The 17,623-nt window shown below is 45.6% G+C and overlaps 1 protein-coding gene across 1 annotated transcript in view; it reads right to left on the bottom strand.

Moving 5' to 3' along the window:
- Nucleotides 1-1,018: 1,018 nt before the first annotated feature.
- The window catches only part of ctnnbl1 (catenin, beta like 1), a 61,982-nt gene continuing 45,377 nt past the window's right edge, over nucleotides 1,019-17,623 (bottom strand). The window contains exons 14-16 of the mRNA XM_008293723.1: nucleotides 11,167-11,304; nucleotides 9,952-10,024; nucleotides 1,019-1,619 (exon numbers count right to left, since the gene is read on the bottom strand). Coding sequence (XP_008291945.1) covers nucleotides 1,531-1,619; nucleotides 9,952-10,024; nucleotides 11,167-11,304 — 300 coding nt within the window. The 3' untranslated portion in view covers nucleotides 1,019-1,530. The remainder of the gene's footprint in view (nucleotides 1,620-9,951; nucleotides 10,025-11,166; nucleotides 11,305-17,623) is intronic.

Genomic DNA, 17,623 nt, shown 5'->3' with positions numbered 1-17,623 from the left:
AAGATTCATATCAGACTAAATACAGTTGGTTAAAATAAGTGGGTCACTACAAGTCAGTGCAAACACACTCTCACAATGCACAAGGAACCGGGTCACTCCACCGCAGTTCACCACACGGCTCCCGTGCGACCACCTCGGATCAGGTTAGTACAATCTGAGGGTGTCGGATTATCATCAACAAGCTTTAGGGTCACAACTGTGAGTTTTTGCTACAAGAAATAATGAAAAATATCTTTTTTTTTGGTAGCATTTAAGGTGCAGACTTCAAACTTGAGAACACATTACCCCCAAACTAGAGGTGTTACTTCAATGCATATGCTGAAGTTCTATGGCCTGTTCAGTGAGGAAATATTAACACCAGAGACCTTTTTATACACCCATAAAACACACAAGGTTTACAGCTGGAGTCAACATAATGTTTGTGTTACATCGTCCAATATGAGACGCTTCAATATCCCCCAACGTCATGAAGACAACACCTTTGAGATACTGACTCTCAAAAGTGGTAAGAATCACAGTTTTACTCAACTTTGTGCTCCAGCTGCCAACGAATGACAGCTAGTGCCAACACATAATTAAAGTCATTTCAAAGAGAATGTTCCTAACTTGTCGTGGTATAAAATTCTAATTAGGATCTTTATTTCATCTTTGAATGACCCAATTGAGAATGTTTTTGTTTCTTTTCTGCTTCAAGACGCAGTGAATCCTGGTGAATAATACAGTCGGTCTGTTTGTGTGTGTGTACAGCTGGAGCGTCACACACCTCCACACCGATGTGAACGACATCACAAAGAAAAACAGCAGTGGGCTGAGAGCTCCGGGAGGCTGCCGAGATCCATCCGTGGGTGGGTTGAGACAGATAGAGATGAAGCAGGTCTGCCTCTCTGTGAGGATCCTCACTCTGCCAAAGGAAGCTGCAGATACGCTGGAGGTGCACCAGGAGCAGGCGGAATGAGACGCAGCTATCAGCGCGCTCACTCGCTAAACCGTGACTTTAATCAAACAACGCAAACAGGCGTCACTTTTATTACCAAATGTTTTTTATTAGAAAATATTATACAACTGAATCCAAAGCAAACGGAGCAGGTGAAGGGAGCGAGCCCATCACCCTGCAGCGTTCAACACCACAGCTCAGAACACAAACAGCACCGTGGCTCACGGCGGCCGTGGGTTCCACTCAAGCTACATGTTCTGCTCCCGCCGGTTCTCCACGCACACTCCTAACCGGACTTTAACCAATTCCTTGACACACAGATGGTGTTTATTAGACCAATAACAGTTAAATAACTTGATGGCTTCATGGGTTTCTCAGGTGATGTGATCCCCACACTGGATGTCAACGACTCAGCCACAAGTAAACTGTTATTACATCTCTTAAAGGCATGAAAACAATCCAATAATTTCTTTTAGTCCAATTATTTTTAGCAGTGCTTCTGTGTGTTTATCAGTTCCACATGTGACACATCATTTGTATTCGAGTGTGTGTGTGTGTGTGTGTGTGTGTGTGTGTGTGTGAGACAAACAGCAGGATTAGAAACTGTCAACAAGGTCCATGATCCTTTTCCGCTCTGCCTCCTTGAACTCGTCACTCTTTCCATCCCCGATGCTCTCAGCGTACTCTGCAGAAGACAAAGAAAAATCTCAGAATTAGTTGGCGTGACAGCACAGGTGGAGCTGCTCGACTTCAGAGGTTAAACACAGCATCCTGTTCACAAGAGCCATGATCATCCGGCACCGAGGAGAAGAAGGTAAATGTGAGAATGAAAATTACTTGATCACTAACGATGTAGGAGTTACATCACATTTTATGTGTGCCCGCCACTTTTTTAAGGGACCAACAGTAATTGGACAAACTAACATAATCATGAATAAAATGGTGACTTTCAGTATCTGGTTGGTTTGCAGTCACTGACAGCCTGAAGCCTGGAACCCACAGACATCAGCAGACGCTGGGTTCCATCCTGGTGATGCTCTGCCAGGCCTCTACTGCTGCTGTCTTCACTTCCTGCTGGTTCTTGGGGCACTTTCCCTTCAGTTGTGTCTAATGTCTGCTCAGTTGTATTCATGTCAGGTGACTGATTGGCCGTTGCAGAACATTAAAAAACTCTCCGGTTACTTCCACAGTAGCTTCAGCTCATTGTCCATCTGCACCGTGAAGCGCCGTCCAATGACTTCTGACTCCTGCTGCTTCTGTCAGCAGTCACATCATCAATACATATAAGAGAAGCCGTTCCACTGGCAGCCATACATGCCCACCATCACACCACCACCACCACCACCACCACGCTGCACTGATGAGCTGCTACGCTTTGGATGTGGAGCAGCTCCTTCCCTTCTCCATCCTTCTCTTCCCATCATCCTGGGACAAGTTGACGATGTCTCATCTGTCCATAGATGTTGTTCCACAACAGGCTCTTTTAGATCTGGCCTTCCTGTTTCTGAGGCTCACCGATGGTTTACATGTTGTGGTGAACTCTCTGTATTCACTCTGGTGACGTCTCCTCCTGATGGTTGACTTTGACACAGATCCTCCTCCCTCCTGGAGAGTGTTCCTGGTCTGGCCAGCTGCTGTGAAAGGCTTCTTGTATCATCCACCTCACTGGGTTTCTGATCACTAGTGTGTTCTTTCTTTTTAAGAATGAACCAAACAGCTGATTAAAGCATGACTAATGAGCCCACAGGCAGCACCTCATTGGGTATTTCCGATTTGAAAAACTAAATAATTCGAAAGACTTCAAAGATGATGGAACCTATAGTTTGTAATGTAAAAGGACAAATCTGAGAGAGAGGATGCTTTAGAGAGCTGCTATCACTCACCAGCCTTTCACTCCAGTCCAGACAGTTTCTATTCTGTTCTAGCTTTGCAAAGAAATTCATCCACAAGATCAAGGAAAAAAAAAAGCTTTCATATAGTGAGATGTCCCACAACAGCCACCGTACTTAAATGCAGCCTGTGTCCTGAGGACCAGGTCCAGGTGCATTGTGCAGAGCTCATACTTGAGCATTTGTTTTCTTCATTTTGTGTGTCACGAGGCCTTTGAAACCGTCCGACACTTGATTTGTGAGTCTAATGTGCAAGAAAGAGAAAGCTGCAGCCGCGGCAGCCCCGGTAAACGCCGGGCCTCCACTCTGTCTGTCAGCCAGCCTCTGAGGCAGGGATTACACAGCAAAGCCAGGGATGTCGAGGCAGAAAGATGAAGAAATAGATATTTTTCTCTGGGAGACACTGCAGAGAGGAGACAATGAAGGAGGCTCTTCTGACAAGAGCCCGCTAGAGTTTAGGATGAAGAAGTATGGACGTCAAAGACATGGAGGAGATGTTGTTGTTTCAGGGTGAGAGAGACGTTTTCATGTTATTAGTTTGTTCATGAAAGATAGAGACAGATGTGATGGGACTGAGGAGGGATGGTGAGTGTTCTGAGAGCCGGAGGAACAAGAAGAGTTATTTACTGTTACAGGTAATACAGGATCTAATAACAACAACAACACGACATTCTTAAAGTCAACACATGACCGACAGAGATGTTTTCATTAACTCTGCATTATTGGCTCTGAAATTAAAAACAGACCCCGATACTAACAGTCCAGTGTTTGTGCTCGCTGGTAAATCTGAGGCGTTTCTGGATGTTTGCAGGCCTCAATAGTGGCTTCTCAGCAGCTCTCCGTCCCTCTAAGCCTTGTTCCATCAGCCGTCTCTTGTGGTCACTCTGGAGACTTTCTCAGACTCTGATCTAGAAGCACCTCCGTCTGAAGATCAGCAGTGCTTCTGTCTCCAGTACTTCAGATCTTAAGGTGTCTCACATCTGCTTCAGTTAACTTTCATTTCCTGCCTCTTCCTTGGAGCATTTTCTAAGAACCGGTCTCAGAGTCCAAAGCAAACTTGACCCCACTGTGACAACACCTTATGTCTCAGAGACCATCCAGCATCATGAAGTGCTTTAATGAGGACTCCTCACCAGTAAGTTGTCTGGAGTGGGCGTCAACTGAACATTGGATTCATCCCTGAAGAGAACCTCAGCCCAACCATTACCAGTCCAATCCCTGTGATCCCAGCAGAGAGGAACCGGGCTTTCCTCTGCCTTTGGTTGATGAAGGGCTTCTTCCTGTGTGACTTCAGACCAGCTTCAACAAGTCGGTTTCCAACTGTCCTCGCCCAACAAGTCACATTTCTCCACAGTGGCCACTCATTTTAAGGTCCCTGGAGGTCTGATGATGATTCCTGACACAGAACGGATGAGTGCTCGGTCATCTGGTGGGTAGAAAAATGTGGTAGCACCATGTTGTTGTTTCTTGGTGTAATGAACGGCTGTCTTGGAGATCTTCAGTTTTTTCGCTACCTGTCTCCCACTCATGCCAAGATGGCTGCCTTTGTGGGCGGGAGCAGACCAGCATGGTTTGTTGAAACACAAGTTTTGAGTTCAGGTCAGTAGACAGTAGTCTGTTGTGTATTCTAAAGAGAGTTAGGTCATGACAGGCCACACCACCAAGAGTAAACTTATGATAGTGTCCATCTGAAGCTATGGGGGTGTCGGTTTGGACCGTCATGACAGCAGCTCTGAACGGCAGCACCGTGGATTTAGTTCTGATTTGCAGCAGTGTGGGATTCCTCTGACCTAAAAGAAGAACTTTAGGGTTGACTGAGAAAAGCAGGTGATGGTACTCGACACAGACATGACAGCCTGCAGCCTCCTCCACGGCCGGGATGTCGTGGTGACTCCGTGTATGCGCCCATGTTTATAAATGGCGCTGCAGTCGACCATCCAGACAGAAAGGTCAGAGCTTCTGCGACCTTTCAACTCTCTGCAGAACGTTGTCTCTGGCAGGCCGGTACGATCCTTCTGTCAGCGCGGCACGCAGCAGAGGACAATACAGTCCGAAGCATCGCCATGACTCGGGTCAGCGACGGGGACTGACCTGCCACGAATACAAGGAGAAGCATTTCCAGCCGAGCAGAGGGACACGCTGTAGGACGCTCAGCTGGATCAGATGATGCTGTAGTTTCATCTCACCCCCGTAATGTTTCCAAATGCATCAAAAGCTGTCATGTAGAGTAGACAGTCTTTATGTATTAAGATTTTCAATTCGAATAATTTTATTTATCCCCTCGGGGCAATTCAAAAGCTAAATGAGTATTTAATATAAAGAAAACAAACCACAAACCACATCATAAATATCACATTATATGAGACGGGCATTGGCAGGAAGTCAGCGGGTCAAACCCAGAGGAGCCATGGTTTAAAGGTATCTGAGACGTGACCGTTAACAGGACGCCTCGACAACATTCAGCCATCTGCTGAGCTGTGTCTTTAAAAAAACTGCCTCAAATGTTTTTCAGGGAAACTGCTGGCATTACCCGGTTTAACTGTAGCGTCAGCAAGTTAGACAAGATGCTACTACTTCATTGCTACAGCTGTTCTGTGAATGTAGACACCACTGAGCATGCTCATAACCAGGCTCTGTGTTCTACCTTTACTAATCCTGGTGAGCTATTTGACAGAAAATCTAGTTTTGGTGGAATTCTGTGGCTCAGAGGCTGTTATCTGTTGATATTTAAGAAACTATCTCAGGCTTATCATTGAATCATTTCATCTAAAAGACAAAGGAGGATGACAACCAGCCTTTTCCAGGTTTTACTGTCAGAAGCGTCGGCCCTCTGGGATACGATGAAGGTTCACAGAGTTACAGATTCCATCAGGATTCAGGATTATGGCCAACAGTGCTGCTGCGACTAACTCAGCAAACCAAAATACTCTGAAGATGCCAGCATGTCTGGAAGTCAGATGGTCCTGCAGCTTCAAACCAACACCACCACCAATCCCATCAGCAGCAGCACCTTTACAACTTTACAAACCGACAGTCTAACAATCAGCAGTGAGCGATTGGAAGTCTGAAGTTCTCTCAAACTTTCATTCATACACATTTGTTATGTGACCGACTTACCGGTCAATCTACGTCCCAGCCCTCACTTATGGTCCTGAGATCTGGGTAATGACCGAAAGAACGAGATCGCAGATACAAGCAGCCGAAATGAGCTTCCTCCGCAGGGTGGCTGGGCACTCCCTTAGAGATAGGGTGAGGAGCTCGGTCACGTGGGAGGAGCTCAGAGTAGAGCCGCTGCTCCTCCACGTCGACAGGAGCCAACTGAGGTGGCTCGGGCATCTGTTTCGGATGCCTCCTGGAGACCTCCCTGGGGAGGTGTTCTGGGCGCGTCCCACCGGGAGGAGACCTCGGGGAAGACCCAGGATATGTATGAGAGATCATGTCTCTCGAATGGCCTGGGAACACCTGGGGGTCCCCCCCGGAAGAGTTGGAGGAGGTGTGTGTGGATCGGGAAGTCTGGGCGGCTCTGCTAAGGCTGCTGCCTCCACGACCCGACTCCGGATAAGCGGGAGAAGATGGATGGATTTGCTATGCAGTTATTTTGGTCGTATACACCTATGGAGACCTTCCAGGAGAGACTGATTGGACGTGTGTGCTGTTATCTTCATATTAAAGTCCCCTTTCGTCCATTAACAAAAAAATGTCTTTGTGTATTCAAAACAGACTCTGATTGTCTTTTCCTTGAGCGTAGTCCCTTAATGCATTAACATGGCTTCGATGGACCTCCACACTGTTGCCTTGAAGTCTGAGCGTCCCTCTCCTTCCACCCGCTCTACACACCGGCTCACAACTCTGCTCAACACTGTCAAACTCCTCTGCGCTCCACATTGGCAAGTTGTGAAGTAATTTAGCAACACAGGTATGACCCAGAAAACAGTTCTGTAGAAGACTAATGATCCACAAAGCCCCCGGCAGGAATGGTTATCAGGGCTGGTTACGTAAGAAACCCAGAGAGTATGGATCCGCCTTTCTGAGGCTGTCAAGGTAGAAATGCTCAGCGATGATGTTCTGCTGAGTTCACTCCTCACGTGTCCTCCAGTATATTAAAAAGCAAACACACAGCAAACACACAGGCATGTTCACAAGGTAAGAAACCTGATTTTCATTTGAGGGGTCTGAAAAAACAATCGTCTTTCCCAACCCTGTGATGCTCAGCTTTTTGATCCCACGGCTTAATGCAAAGGCTGAAGACACGCAGTACGAGCCGCACATGCTCAGACGCATTCAGCCGGACGGACGTGCCAGCAGCATGCCGCTACAGACGCCATTTAACACATAATCACCACACGGTTTATGGCAAATAAATACGTCATGTCACACATTAGTATGTATAAAACATGCAAGAGCGGGCTGGAATATGCAAAGTGAATCACAAAACAGCGTGCATGGATTATCTGTCTCAGGTGTGCTAACATGAGAAAAACAAGGACGCGTATGTACACATAAATATGGAGACACGCTAACAGCAAACATCCTACGAGGCAGTAAAACCGTCCTGTGGCGCGTGTGTGCATATGTGCAGATGAAAACAGACGCGACACACTGTCTTGTTTAGGAATGAAATCCTAAACAAACACACACACAGCGAGGGCTGGAGGATTGCCGGCACCGCCGTGTGTGACGGACGGCTCTATCTGCAGCGTTACACGCCACCGAGAGCCAGAGGGTGTGTGAACGGAGCCTCGAGCTTTATCAGGCGACGATACAGGAAGGACTGTTGTCACGACAGGAAGACAATGACACACCTGCTTGATCTTTGAAAACCAAACAGAAAACAAATATGGCAGGACAGGAAGTATTTGGGTGAGAATGACTGACGGCCAGAACATCTCTGAGCCTTTCCCAGTAACAATATGAATATATTACAGTCCATATTTACACACCAGAATGTGTTGTAGCATTTTGTTTTACCATCTGTACACAGGTTGAAAATACAATTAAAGCTGCAAGCGGCGATGGACGGGTCCTCGCCGTATGATTGTTGGCCTTCGTGCAGGTCGGGGTGAGGCGCTCCGGGTTTGAGTCTGAACTGGAGTGTTGAGTTTCCGACAGATCAGAGCACGTGTAGCCTACTTATAAGCCACTTCCTGTTTATTGGCAAGCTGTGGCGGCGTGCGTGTTGGGCCATGAAACGCACTCTGGCTGAGACTCGGAACACGCGTGTAAAGTTTCAGGCCGATCGGAGAACGTACAGGCCAGTTATACAGCACGTCCCATTTTATGGCGATTTGGCCAAATTCCACAGGTCGCCATTTCCACGCCATCAGACGTTTGTGGACCGTTTTACTAACGCTTAATCACCACCTCCTGTAGTTTGTTCTGGTCAAACTTCAGGTGTGTATGATCTTCCCCCTAGGAGGAAATAGATTTTGAAAATGGCCAAAAATGAAGGAAAATCGCCAAAATGCTCACCAGGTTTTTTAAAAATGGCGGACTTCCTGTTGGGTTTAGGGCTTGGTGCTGATTGACTTTTTTGTGCGTCCCGATGTGCTGAACATGCCCAGTGAATTTTATAGTTGTAGGTGAAACGACCTTCCGACCGGACTCCGTTGAATGCAGGAAACACAGCGAAAATGCACAAAAATGGCCTTTCATTGAAATTGCTCAGGCTGCCATTTCCACGCCGTCTGACTTTTGCGTTTTAATACCATTTAATCACCACGTCCTGTAGTTTGTCCCGGACAAATCTGAGGTGTGTACGACGTACCGCCTAGGAGGAGAGAGATTTTGAAAATAGCCAAAAATGAGCGAAAATGACCCGTAATGCTCTGTGTTTCTGGGACTATGGTACGATTAGTGCACATCCCTCTGCAGTAGGTCTGCTAACAGCCACTAGCAGCAGACTGTGTGACAACTACGATTTATCTTACAGCTGTGCCACATCTGTGCATGTAAAAGAAGGCTGTACTGATCAGAGTATAGCCTTACCTTGGTCTACTCCTTTGTTCAAGGGAATAAGGAGGTATGGAATTATTGATAGTATTTAATTATATTCCAATGTAAGCGCTTTGGCAGGAACACAGCACGGGCTTGCTATTAAACAACATGCAGGGATTAGACCAACATTTTCCTGTAAAACGTCGCTTCCTTGCCAGCGTGAGAAGCATTTGGGAAAAAGGTTTTTACAGCATGTGTCAATAAAATGCTTCTCTGGAAGCAACGGGAATCGCTGTAGGTGTAGAGGGAAAGACTGTAGACATTATATCCTGTTGTCTGTCGCTCAGAGGTGAGGGGTTGGTGCTTTTGGCAAAGGCCAGATCAACCAGACGCTCTGATGGGGAGTCACAGTTTTAATCACACTACCAGTTGGGTTCCTTAGCGAGGTCACACTGGACTTACTGGGCAACATTCCTTCATTTATTTGCGTGTTGTTGTTGTTTTAAATCGCCATAATTGCGCCATTTATAAGAGCAAGAAATGGAAACAAAACAAAAAGGTAAGAAGGAAAGTACATAGAGTCCTCTTTTGTTTCTGTGCTGGTAACACCTGTGGACGCATTTATTTAAATAATATGGAGTTTAACTTTGGTTTTATTATGTTGGAGTCCTCTCTAGTTCCAGCCATGTTTGTGTCGTTTCCATAAAGATGCAAAACCCACACTAAGTAAAAATATAAAATTAGATTACAGATAAATGTGCGTCCACTGAGGAAAGCCCTTTACTTCAGACAGGCTGCCAGCAGAGACAGGCCTTCACTCATCATGCAACCCATGAAGTCAGCTCATTTTATTATATATTGATAATTGTTTAATTTGTGAATATTCTTCCATATATTTCACATTAACAGCAGCTGTGTGCGACCTTGTGTGTGTGCATGTGGGGCTATCCTTCTGGGTAAACATCTGCAAGATCTGTTGCTAGAACAGCAGATAACTAATAAGAACACAAGGCAAATTAGGAATTCTTTAAGAGAACACACTTAAAGGCATTCACCAGAGAACAGCCTGACAAGTATAAAATGTAAATAATACTGTGGTGGAAAAAAGAGTGAATGGGCGTGTATTTCCATCATCTGGTCCTAAAGCTTGCTGTTACTGAATGAGGGCTGGATGGTGATGTTTATGCTACTCACCTCTCATGATGTGACGCACGACTTTGACAGAACCTCCTCTCAGGTTGAGAATCTGATGGACCCTCTGCTGCAGCTACACACAGGAGAGACGAAGGATCAGAGACACAGAGTTCTAAAGCTGAATTATTTTTTGTAAAGAAAGTACACTGGTACACAGCATTTTATTCAGTTATCGAGTAGACAACATGGCTGCAAGGTGGTTAGCACCGTCGCCTTGCAGCTAGAAGGTCGCCGGTTTGCATCCCGGTGAGGACACCCAGGATCTTTCTGCGTGGAGTCTCCATGTTCTCCCCGTGCAGCGTGGGTTCTCTCCGGGTTCTCCGGCTTCACTTTAATAATTGGTATAAATGTCTTTTCTACTAACTGGCAGGCATGGTTACCATGACGAAAATGTCAGAAATGCTTAATAACTATGAGGCTGTTACGGGCATGCAACAAACCTTAACTATCAGCTGACTGGACCTGTGCTGCACGTGTTCTTGCAGCTATCGGTAAGTGTGCATTTGCAATTTTTCCATGAAGCACAAACTAAAGCAGAGAAGAAAATGTCACGTTCTGTGTCCCTCAGGATGATCCAACATCCATGCAGAGGATCACCACTGGGGATAAGAGGTGGGACTGCAGCTACCACTGGGACAGCCGACAGCAGCGAGCAGCACCAGGAGACGCTTAAACAATCACGTGGTTGAATCAATCCACCGGCGCTGAACGATCAAAGCAAAGTTCTGCTGTGGCGTCTGAGAGAGATCCAATGGCATTCTCCTTTTCCGTTCTGAAACTCAAACTGAAGAGTCGCCGTTTTGTCACAGAGATAAAGTGCTCATCGCAGACGGTGCTCGACACGTCGAACATGACTTCAGGGGAGCGTTACAGGCTTTTCAGAAGCTCTGGGAACAGTACATCGCTTCAAAAAGAGTCCACATCGACAGGGACGACGGCCACTTTTAAATCAAGTACAAGGGTCCCGATATTTTTGCCTGAACTGCATAAATTGATTAAAGTCAGATGACAGCTGTTGAAAATGCAGGTAAAAAGTGTTGTGCTGCTCACTTTTAAACAACAAAAGAAGCACTGCCTGAGTCCAGTTAAACCAAATCAGTGGTGAAGTGAATGACATCTGACCAGCCACGGTCAGTATGTGTGTACTTTGCTTATTGCTGCTTGTCAGGTTTTTTGTGAAAGGCGCCTGTAAATAAGATGTATTATTACGAGTACCTGGGAGATCCCTGAGTTGCTGATCTCCACCATGATGTAGCAGATCAACTGAAGGACAAAGAGTCCGGCGTCCAAGCGGCGAAGGTAGAACTCGTCCTCCATGCTGTCGTCCAGGATCTCCCCCCGACGAACCATCTCCTGCACACACACAGAGAAAGACAGAAAAGAGAGTTTTTATGCAAACAGAGGTGAATAAATCCCAATTTTCTGTTCGTTGGAGGTTCCATTGTTCTCAGCACATGAATAAAAGATTTAACTAATAGAAAACCAAAGACTAAGTTTAATTTAGGTGTTGTTTTTCCAGCCTTTCTTACAAATCTATTTTCTCCATTGACCAACCACACAGATCGATCGATTTCACGACTAAGCTGCAGAATTGAGGAGGGGGAGGCGGCTGCTCGCACATCCACACATACATACGCACACTTGCATAGTTATCCATCTTAACAGCTCTGTCAGGATGCCAATAACACAGCGCTGCCAATAAGCACACAGCCCACATTAATCATCATTAGAGATTAGGAGGCGAACCTGAGGGAGAGTCTGAAGTGTAAGCACTGGAGCGCTACCACAACACAGACAGTGTGTCGAGTGTGTGGCTGTCACACGGCGTCACCACAATTAGAGTAAACTTTATTTAAACAGCAAAGTTTAAAAAGGCTTTTTGCACTGCCTCGGGTCTCACTCGTTTGTTTTATACAATAAGTTATGAATAAGGATGCCCACTTGTTAGCAGGCTACGAACCGAAGGGTTTTAAAGTAGCTATAATAAAACCACTACTCAGAGACTCCAGATCCAGGTGTTTGAGCTAACTATAGGCCCACATCCAACCTCCCTTCTATTCCTAAAATTCTTGAAAAAGTTGTTGCTGCCAGTTATGTGATTATCTGCGTAGAAATGGTTTGTCTGAAGAGTTTCAATCAGGTTTTAGAATGAATCATAGCACAGCGACAGCACTGGTGAAGGTCACTAATGATCTTCTTATAGCTTCAGACAGTGGACTAGTTTCTACACTGGTTCTAGTAGTTCTACTAGTTATGGAGTTCCACAGGGCTCTGTGTTAGGACCTATATTATTGACTTTGTACATGCGTCCTTGAAACTGAATTTTTCCACTTTGTTCAGGGGTTTAATAGAAACTTAACTTAAATAATGGACCCTCTTTTTTGTTCTTGTAATGTTGGAGTTTCCAGTTTCGCTCTTTAATATCTAAACATTTGTTTACAGGTCATACTGTGCTGCTTTTCACAGTGAGACAGAGAAAATAAAATAAACTTTGATGAAATGGTCATTTTGCCCTTTTGGTGGAAATGTATTGCTTTAGATTAATCAACTCATCAGTAACTTAGTCAAGAAACAAATCAATTCCAGAACAGCTGTTAGTGGCAGACCTTTTCATACAATAGAGTCCTCGTTTTCACTTTAAAAACTGATATCTTAACCAACACACTCGAGTTCTGCATCATTCATCTGTTCACATAAGTGTAAAAGCATCTCTTAAAGTCTGAGAGGCAACACTAAAAACAGCACAACACCCAACAGGATGCGACAGTGAATCAAACTAATGAAGACAAACAGACTGAAGCGTCGAGCTAAAGGGCATCACGCATGACACTTACATCCCAATGATTTCATCTACGAAGAAATTAAAGCGTTCAAAAGGCCTTGTCCTTTAAGAATAATCACACTGTAAACCCCAATCATAGCTGTAAAGTTCAGCTCATTAACGCGCCTCAATCAAAGGGCAGCAGCACAAAAGCACAGCGTAAAGTCCAGATTGAAAAGTTGGGACACAAAACAACAAATCCACTCTTTTGGTGTTGTGTTATGAGAACATCCTGCTTTAATGGCTTCATCCTGAGAAGAAATGACACCTTCAGACCAACCATCTACTAAAGGGTAAAAGCACGGCCTTACTGCTGTCGACTAGCGGCCATTAAAGATCACAAAATTTGAAAGAAAGGTCCAGTCGTGACTCGATAATCTGACACTAAATGTAAAACCTTCTTCTATGTCGGATATCAAGGCTGTCGGATTGTCAAGACGGAGGTCCAGATACAAGGAGGGCTTGATGCTGGAAGGCTCATTAGTTGTTCATTATTGTTCATAGTTGTTATAATAACTAGTGTGTTGTTAGAACACTACACATCGCTGGATTTCAGCCTAACTGACCGGTGGCTTGTGCTCATTCCGGCCACTTCCACCCCGGGGCAGCGCTCTGACGGGGTGGAAGTGTCCAGAACACACAGGCAGTACTTGGCTGCTGATGCTAGTTTAGTTAGCGCTCACACTTCTGTTTCCTCCATCGGTGGCGGCGGGGGAGTGGCAGATACGCTCCACCGTTACCATCCATGTTTACTTCTGTAAACACTGAGCACGCTCGCTGCGTGTGACGTCGTCGTGTCCTCTTCTGCGCATGCGGGACACTTTTGGCTCGTATGAAGTTCACACAGCAGATCACATACAAGTCGCATTGAAGTGGAAACGTGAAGGAAGTCACAAAGAAATCCTCATTGAGCATCAAGTCCTGCAGTGTGAACGTAGCCAATCTGTGGGATTGTTCAGTCAGATAATACGCCGTCATCCTGATTGGTGACATTAAATGTCATGTCGGAGTCACAATCCAAGGCTGTCGCTATGTTAAGGCTGTTTTTATGGATTCTGGTGGTTTTTCCTAAAAACCTGTCGGATAGGAAGGTTTTCAGATTGTTAAGGGTCGGATTATCGAGTCATGACTGTATTTAAATATAAACTGTGTCTCTATTTCTTCCAGCAGGGGTAAAACATGATCCCTGTTTCCAGGACAACTCAGCTCTTTACTGGGGATACAGTCGCTTGCGGCACATTTACACGAATCTCACAATCCAACTTCAACGAAAACACAAAACGCAGCATGTTGGCCTAATGACTAATAGATAAGACGGGGAACATACGTGACCCCTGAGGGAGAACAGCATGCACACACAGGCTGTGTTTACATTTCCTCTCACACAGGAAACACGTCTATTCCGTGTCATCCATTACTGCTTATCGCCATATACTGCCTAGAGCTGGAGGCGTTGCCTTAAAAGACCCAGTACAGCTCAATTATCCACCGGTTTCCATTTCTAGCCGTCAGCCAATCAGCTGCAGGTGAATGAGAGTTTATATAGGAAACGATGCTACTGTGGGCTATCGTGTGTGTGTGTGAGGGTTAGTGGTAGTACTGTCCTGCAATGTGTGTCAGCAATACGAAATTCTGAGCATGAAAAACTGATGGCTGAAGAACAATTGTGGAGAATTTCCACTGTTTCTTCTAATCGATGTGACAGTAAGTGGTGAGCTACAATGAGCTGACTGCACAGAACATAAGAACGTCCACATCTCCACCGATTCCTGTCTAAGAACGATTCTTATGGATCTGTCCAAACATGTAATCCTGTTCCCCAAAGTGTTCGCTTTTTTTTCCCAGTATATTTGAAACACTCAGCCAAAAATAATTGATAAATGTCAAAACAGAAGGTAATGGTTAAATATTTATGTTATTTAGATAAATGGATAGATATCTGAAATAGGTAAGAGGGCAAAATGAAAAGTTGAAATAATCAGCAGAAAGGAACGGGCGTGTAATTAGTGAATGATTAGTTTATCTCAGGCTTCCATTTGTTTTCCTGTGATGTTTGGTGTCACTTTAATCTGAGACTATTTCCTCATGTGGCTGATCATACAAGTTATTGTCAACCTTGGAAAAACGTTCTTACTACGTATTTAAATCCTGACAGGTGATGCTGAGGAAGGATTGTTTTGTGGTGCTGCCGGCTACGTCAGACATAAATACTCAGAAACCTCTGATATAGAGGCCTACGATCCTTATTAAATTAGTCCGACAGTTCGTCTACTAGCGCTGTATGATACATGACTTAGTGAAACCAACAGCTTCCAGCTGGTTAGCCTTCAGTATTTGGACGGCTGTAGCTCAGGTGGTGGAGCGGGTTGTCCTCTGATTGTAAGGTTGGCGGTTCAATCCCCGCCCCTCCACAGGCCAAGTGTCTTTGGGCAAGACACTGAACCTGAAGTTGCTCCTGATGGCAGGCAGCACCTTGCATGGCAGCTCTGTTGGTGTATGAATGTGTGTGAATGGATGAATGAGGGTCCATTGTAAAGCGCTTTGAGTGCCGCTAAGGTAGAAAAGCGCTGTATAAGTGCAGTCCATTTACCATTTTACCATTTATTTCTGAAAAAAAATCATGTTTTATATACTCAAGGTGTCTGTAATTGTACGACTACCTACTGACTTTTAATATAACGAATGCAAAATAGTGATTGTGTGTCAAGATTCAGATGCTTCTGCGACAGACTGGTGGTGAGACTGGCTGCAGCAGTGCCATACATACTGGGACTACCATCCTCATGAACCTGAAGCTAGAATTAGGTGTCAACAAATGCCACTGCAAACCTGCACAGAAGACGGTGTTACGGGATGTTACAGGTATACCATCATTTTTCATTGCGAGCTTGTAAGTAGCTACACGTGCTAACACGCAGGACGTCTGTAGCCATGAAGCAGACGGAGCCTTAAAATGCTCCATCTGTAAGAAACCGTCTACGTGGGATGTTTACTTCCATAAGCCCTCGATAGCAGCAGTAACTCCTCCCATTTGGCCATAGCAACATGTGTCCTCGCCTCGAACAAACAAGGAAAGCCTTTCCAGCTGAGGTCCTGGATAAGTCGACTGCTGCAGCCTGCACAGAGACGTTCAACACACGATGAATCAAGCCAGACCTTTGGATCTGTGCGGGAAGTGGAAGGTTCTGAACAATGGCAGGGGCGTTAAATATTCATTAACGTGAGCGGTGGAAGCGGACACTCGGGATATTAAAAGTCAAAGCGACGCAGGCCGCGTGGCAGCATTCATTACAGCTGCACAGTTTTGTCCGTTCCCCAATTTTGACATTGCGGCCGATATCTTTTGTGTGTCAGCTCGGACCCTCTGGCAAACACCGGACAGAAGGAGTGAAGAAAGAAAAACGTGTTGAAAAGAGGGATTGGACAAGTCAATTACTGCAGCCTCGGGGGAGGCTGGCAGCCTGGCTGCAGTACAGACAAAGTAATAAGCAGTGATTTTCAGTCTCCTTTACTGTAACTCAGCCACACTGTGCCTGTGTGTTGGTGTGCTGGGGTTGGTATGATTTATGGAAGGCTGTGTGTGCGCTGTGTTGCCGTGTCCGTTGCAAACCATGTAGCCGTGGCTATGTATGTGGATAAGAAATGCTGGTGTGTCTTTGAACAGGAGCGTTTATCGTTCGTGTTCGTGCATCAGCTTCTGGATTAGTGTGTGGTTGTTGTTGATGTGCTTTCTCGTCCGCTGGGATACTCGGATACAGACTTGAAGTGATTTCTTTGTCAGCATCTTTGCAAAAAATCCGCCGTGACTGCGCACGTGCACGCTCGTGTGTGTGCATGTGTGGGACGTAATGCTCTTGATGAGGCTCAAGAAAAGGAGGGTAGACATCATAAAGCAGAGATACAGAGGTGGATGATCAGGACAACGTGCTGATATCTAGCATCTATCCATCTATCTATCAGTAGATCGACTGATAAAGAGGCAGGAACAGCGAGCAGCCCCAAGCTTTCAGGCACACATCGGTTAGAAGCTGTTTGCAAAGTGGGGCAAAGCACAGCAGCAGCGTTTCCAGGAGGGAGGAGGCACTCGCTACCTAAAACACCACCTTCAGTCTGTGCTGAGTCTGTCCAAACGGTTGGACGGTAGAACACAGTTTATCCCTGCCGTGGTCCAAACAGCTTCCTATTCCTGATCTTTACACATGAGAGCAAAACTGATGCCAATACAGACTTTGAGGGAGGCCAGGACCACCACAGTTAGGAGGTGGAGGTGTGATGACACGGGGCTGAACGAAAGCTGTGGGGGAGGTGACATTTATAGATTGCACAGTGAATGTCTGTGAATATCCCAAAGTACCGACCGACAGGAAGACCTGCAGTTTGGAAAGAGAAAACAATACAACAGCAGAGAACACCTGAACCGTACCTCCACAAAAGTCCTGGCCGAGGAGCATCGAGACAAAGACGTTGAATAAAACCCCGTTAGATGCAAAGGACACACCTCTCTCTGAACTGGACTCAGGAGTTAACACCTCTTTAACTGAAACAAAACAACTGAGCCGGTTGCGCTGCAGTCAGTGTTTCAGAACAATCTGTGTTCAGGTGAACGAACAGCGACTTTTAAGAAACAGGAAAAAGGAAGCAATGGATGAGGATGAAGAGGACAGAAGAGAAGACAGGAAGATAAACAAACACAAACTCGTGTGAATGAGAGAGCAAAGGGTGGACGCAATTGAAGAAAACTAAATATATCCCATCCAGGTGCAAAGCCAAGTCCAACTCAACACCGACTTTCTTTGAAAACGTCGACTGTCAGCAAAGCTAAACTCGTCCATTTCAGCTGCCCTCTCTCTC

Source organism: Stegastes partitus, unplaced genomic scaffold (assembly GCF_000690725.1).
Source record: "Stegastes partitus isolate 25-593 unplaced genomic scaffold, Stegastes_partitus-1.0.2 Scaffold906, whole genome shotgun sequence".
Classification (NCBI taxonomy): domain Eukaryota; kingdom Metazoa; phylum Chordata; class Actinopteri; family Pomacentridae; genus Stegastes; species Stegastes partitus.
Note: the sequence above shows the minus strand (reverse complement) of the source record. Positions and strands in the feature narration are given on the sequence as shown.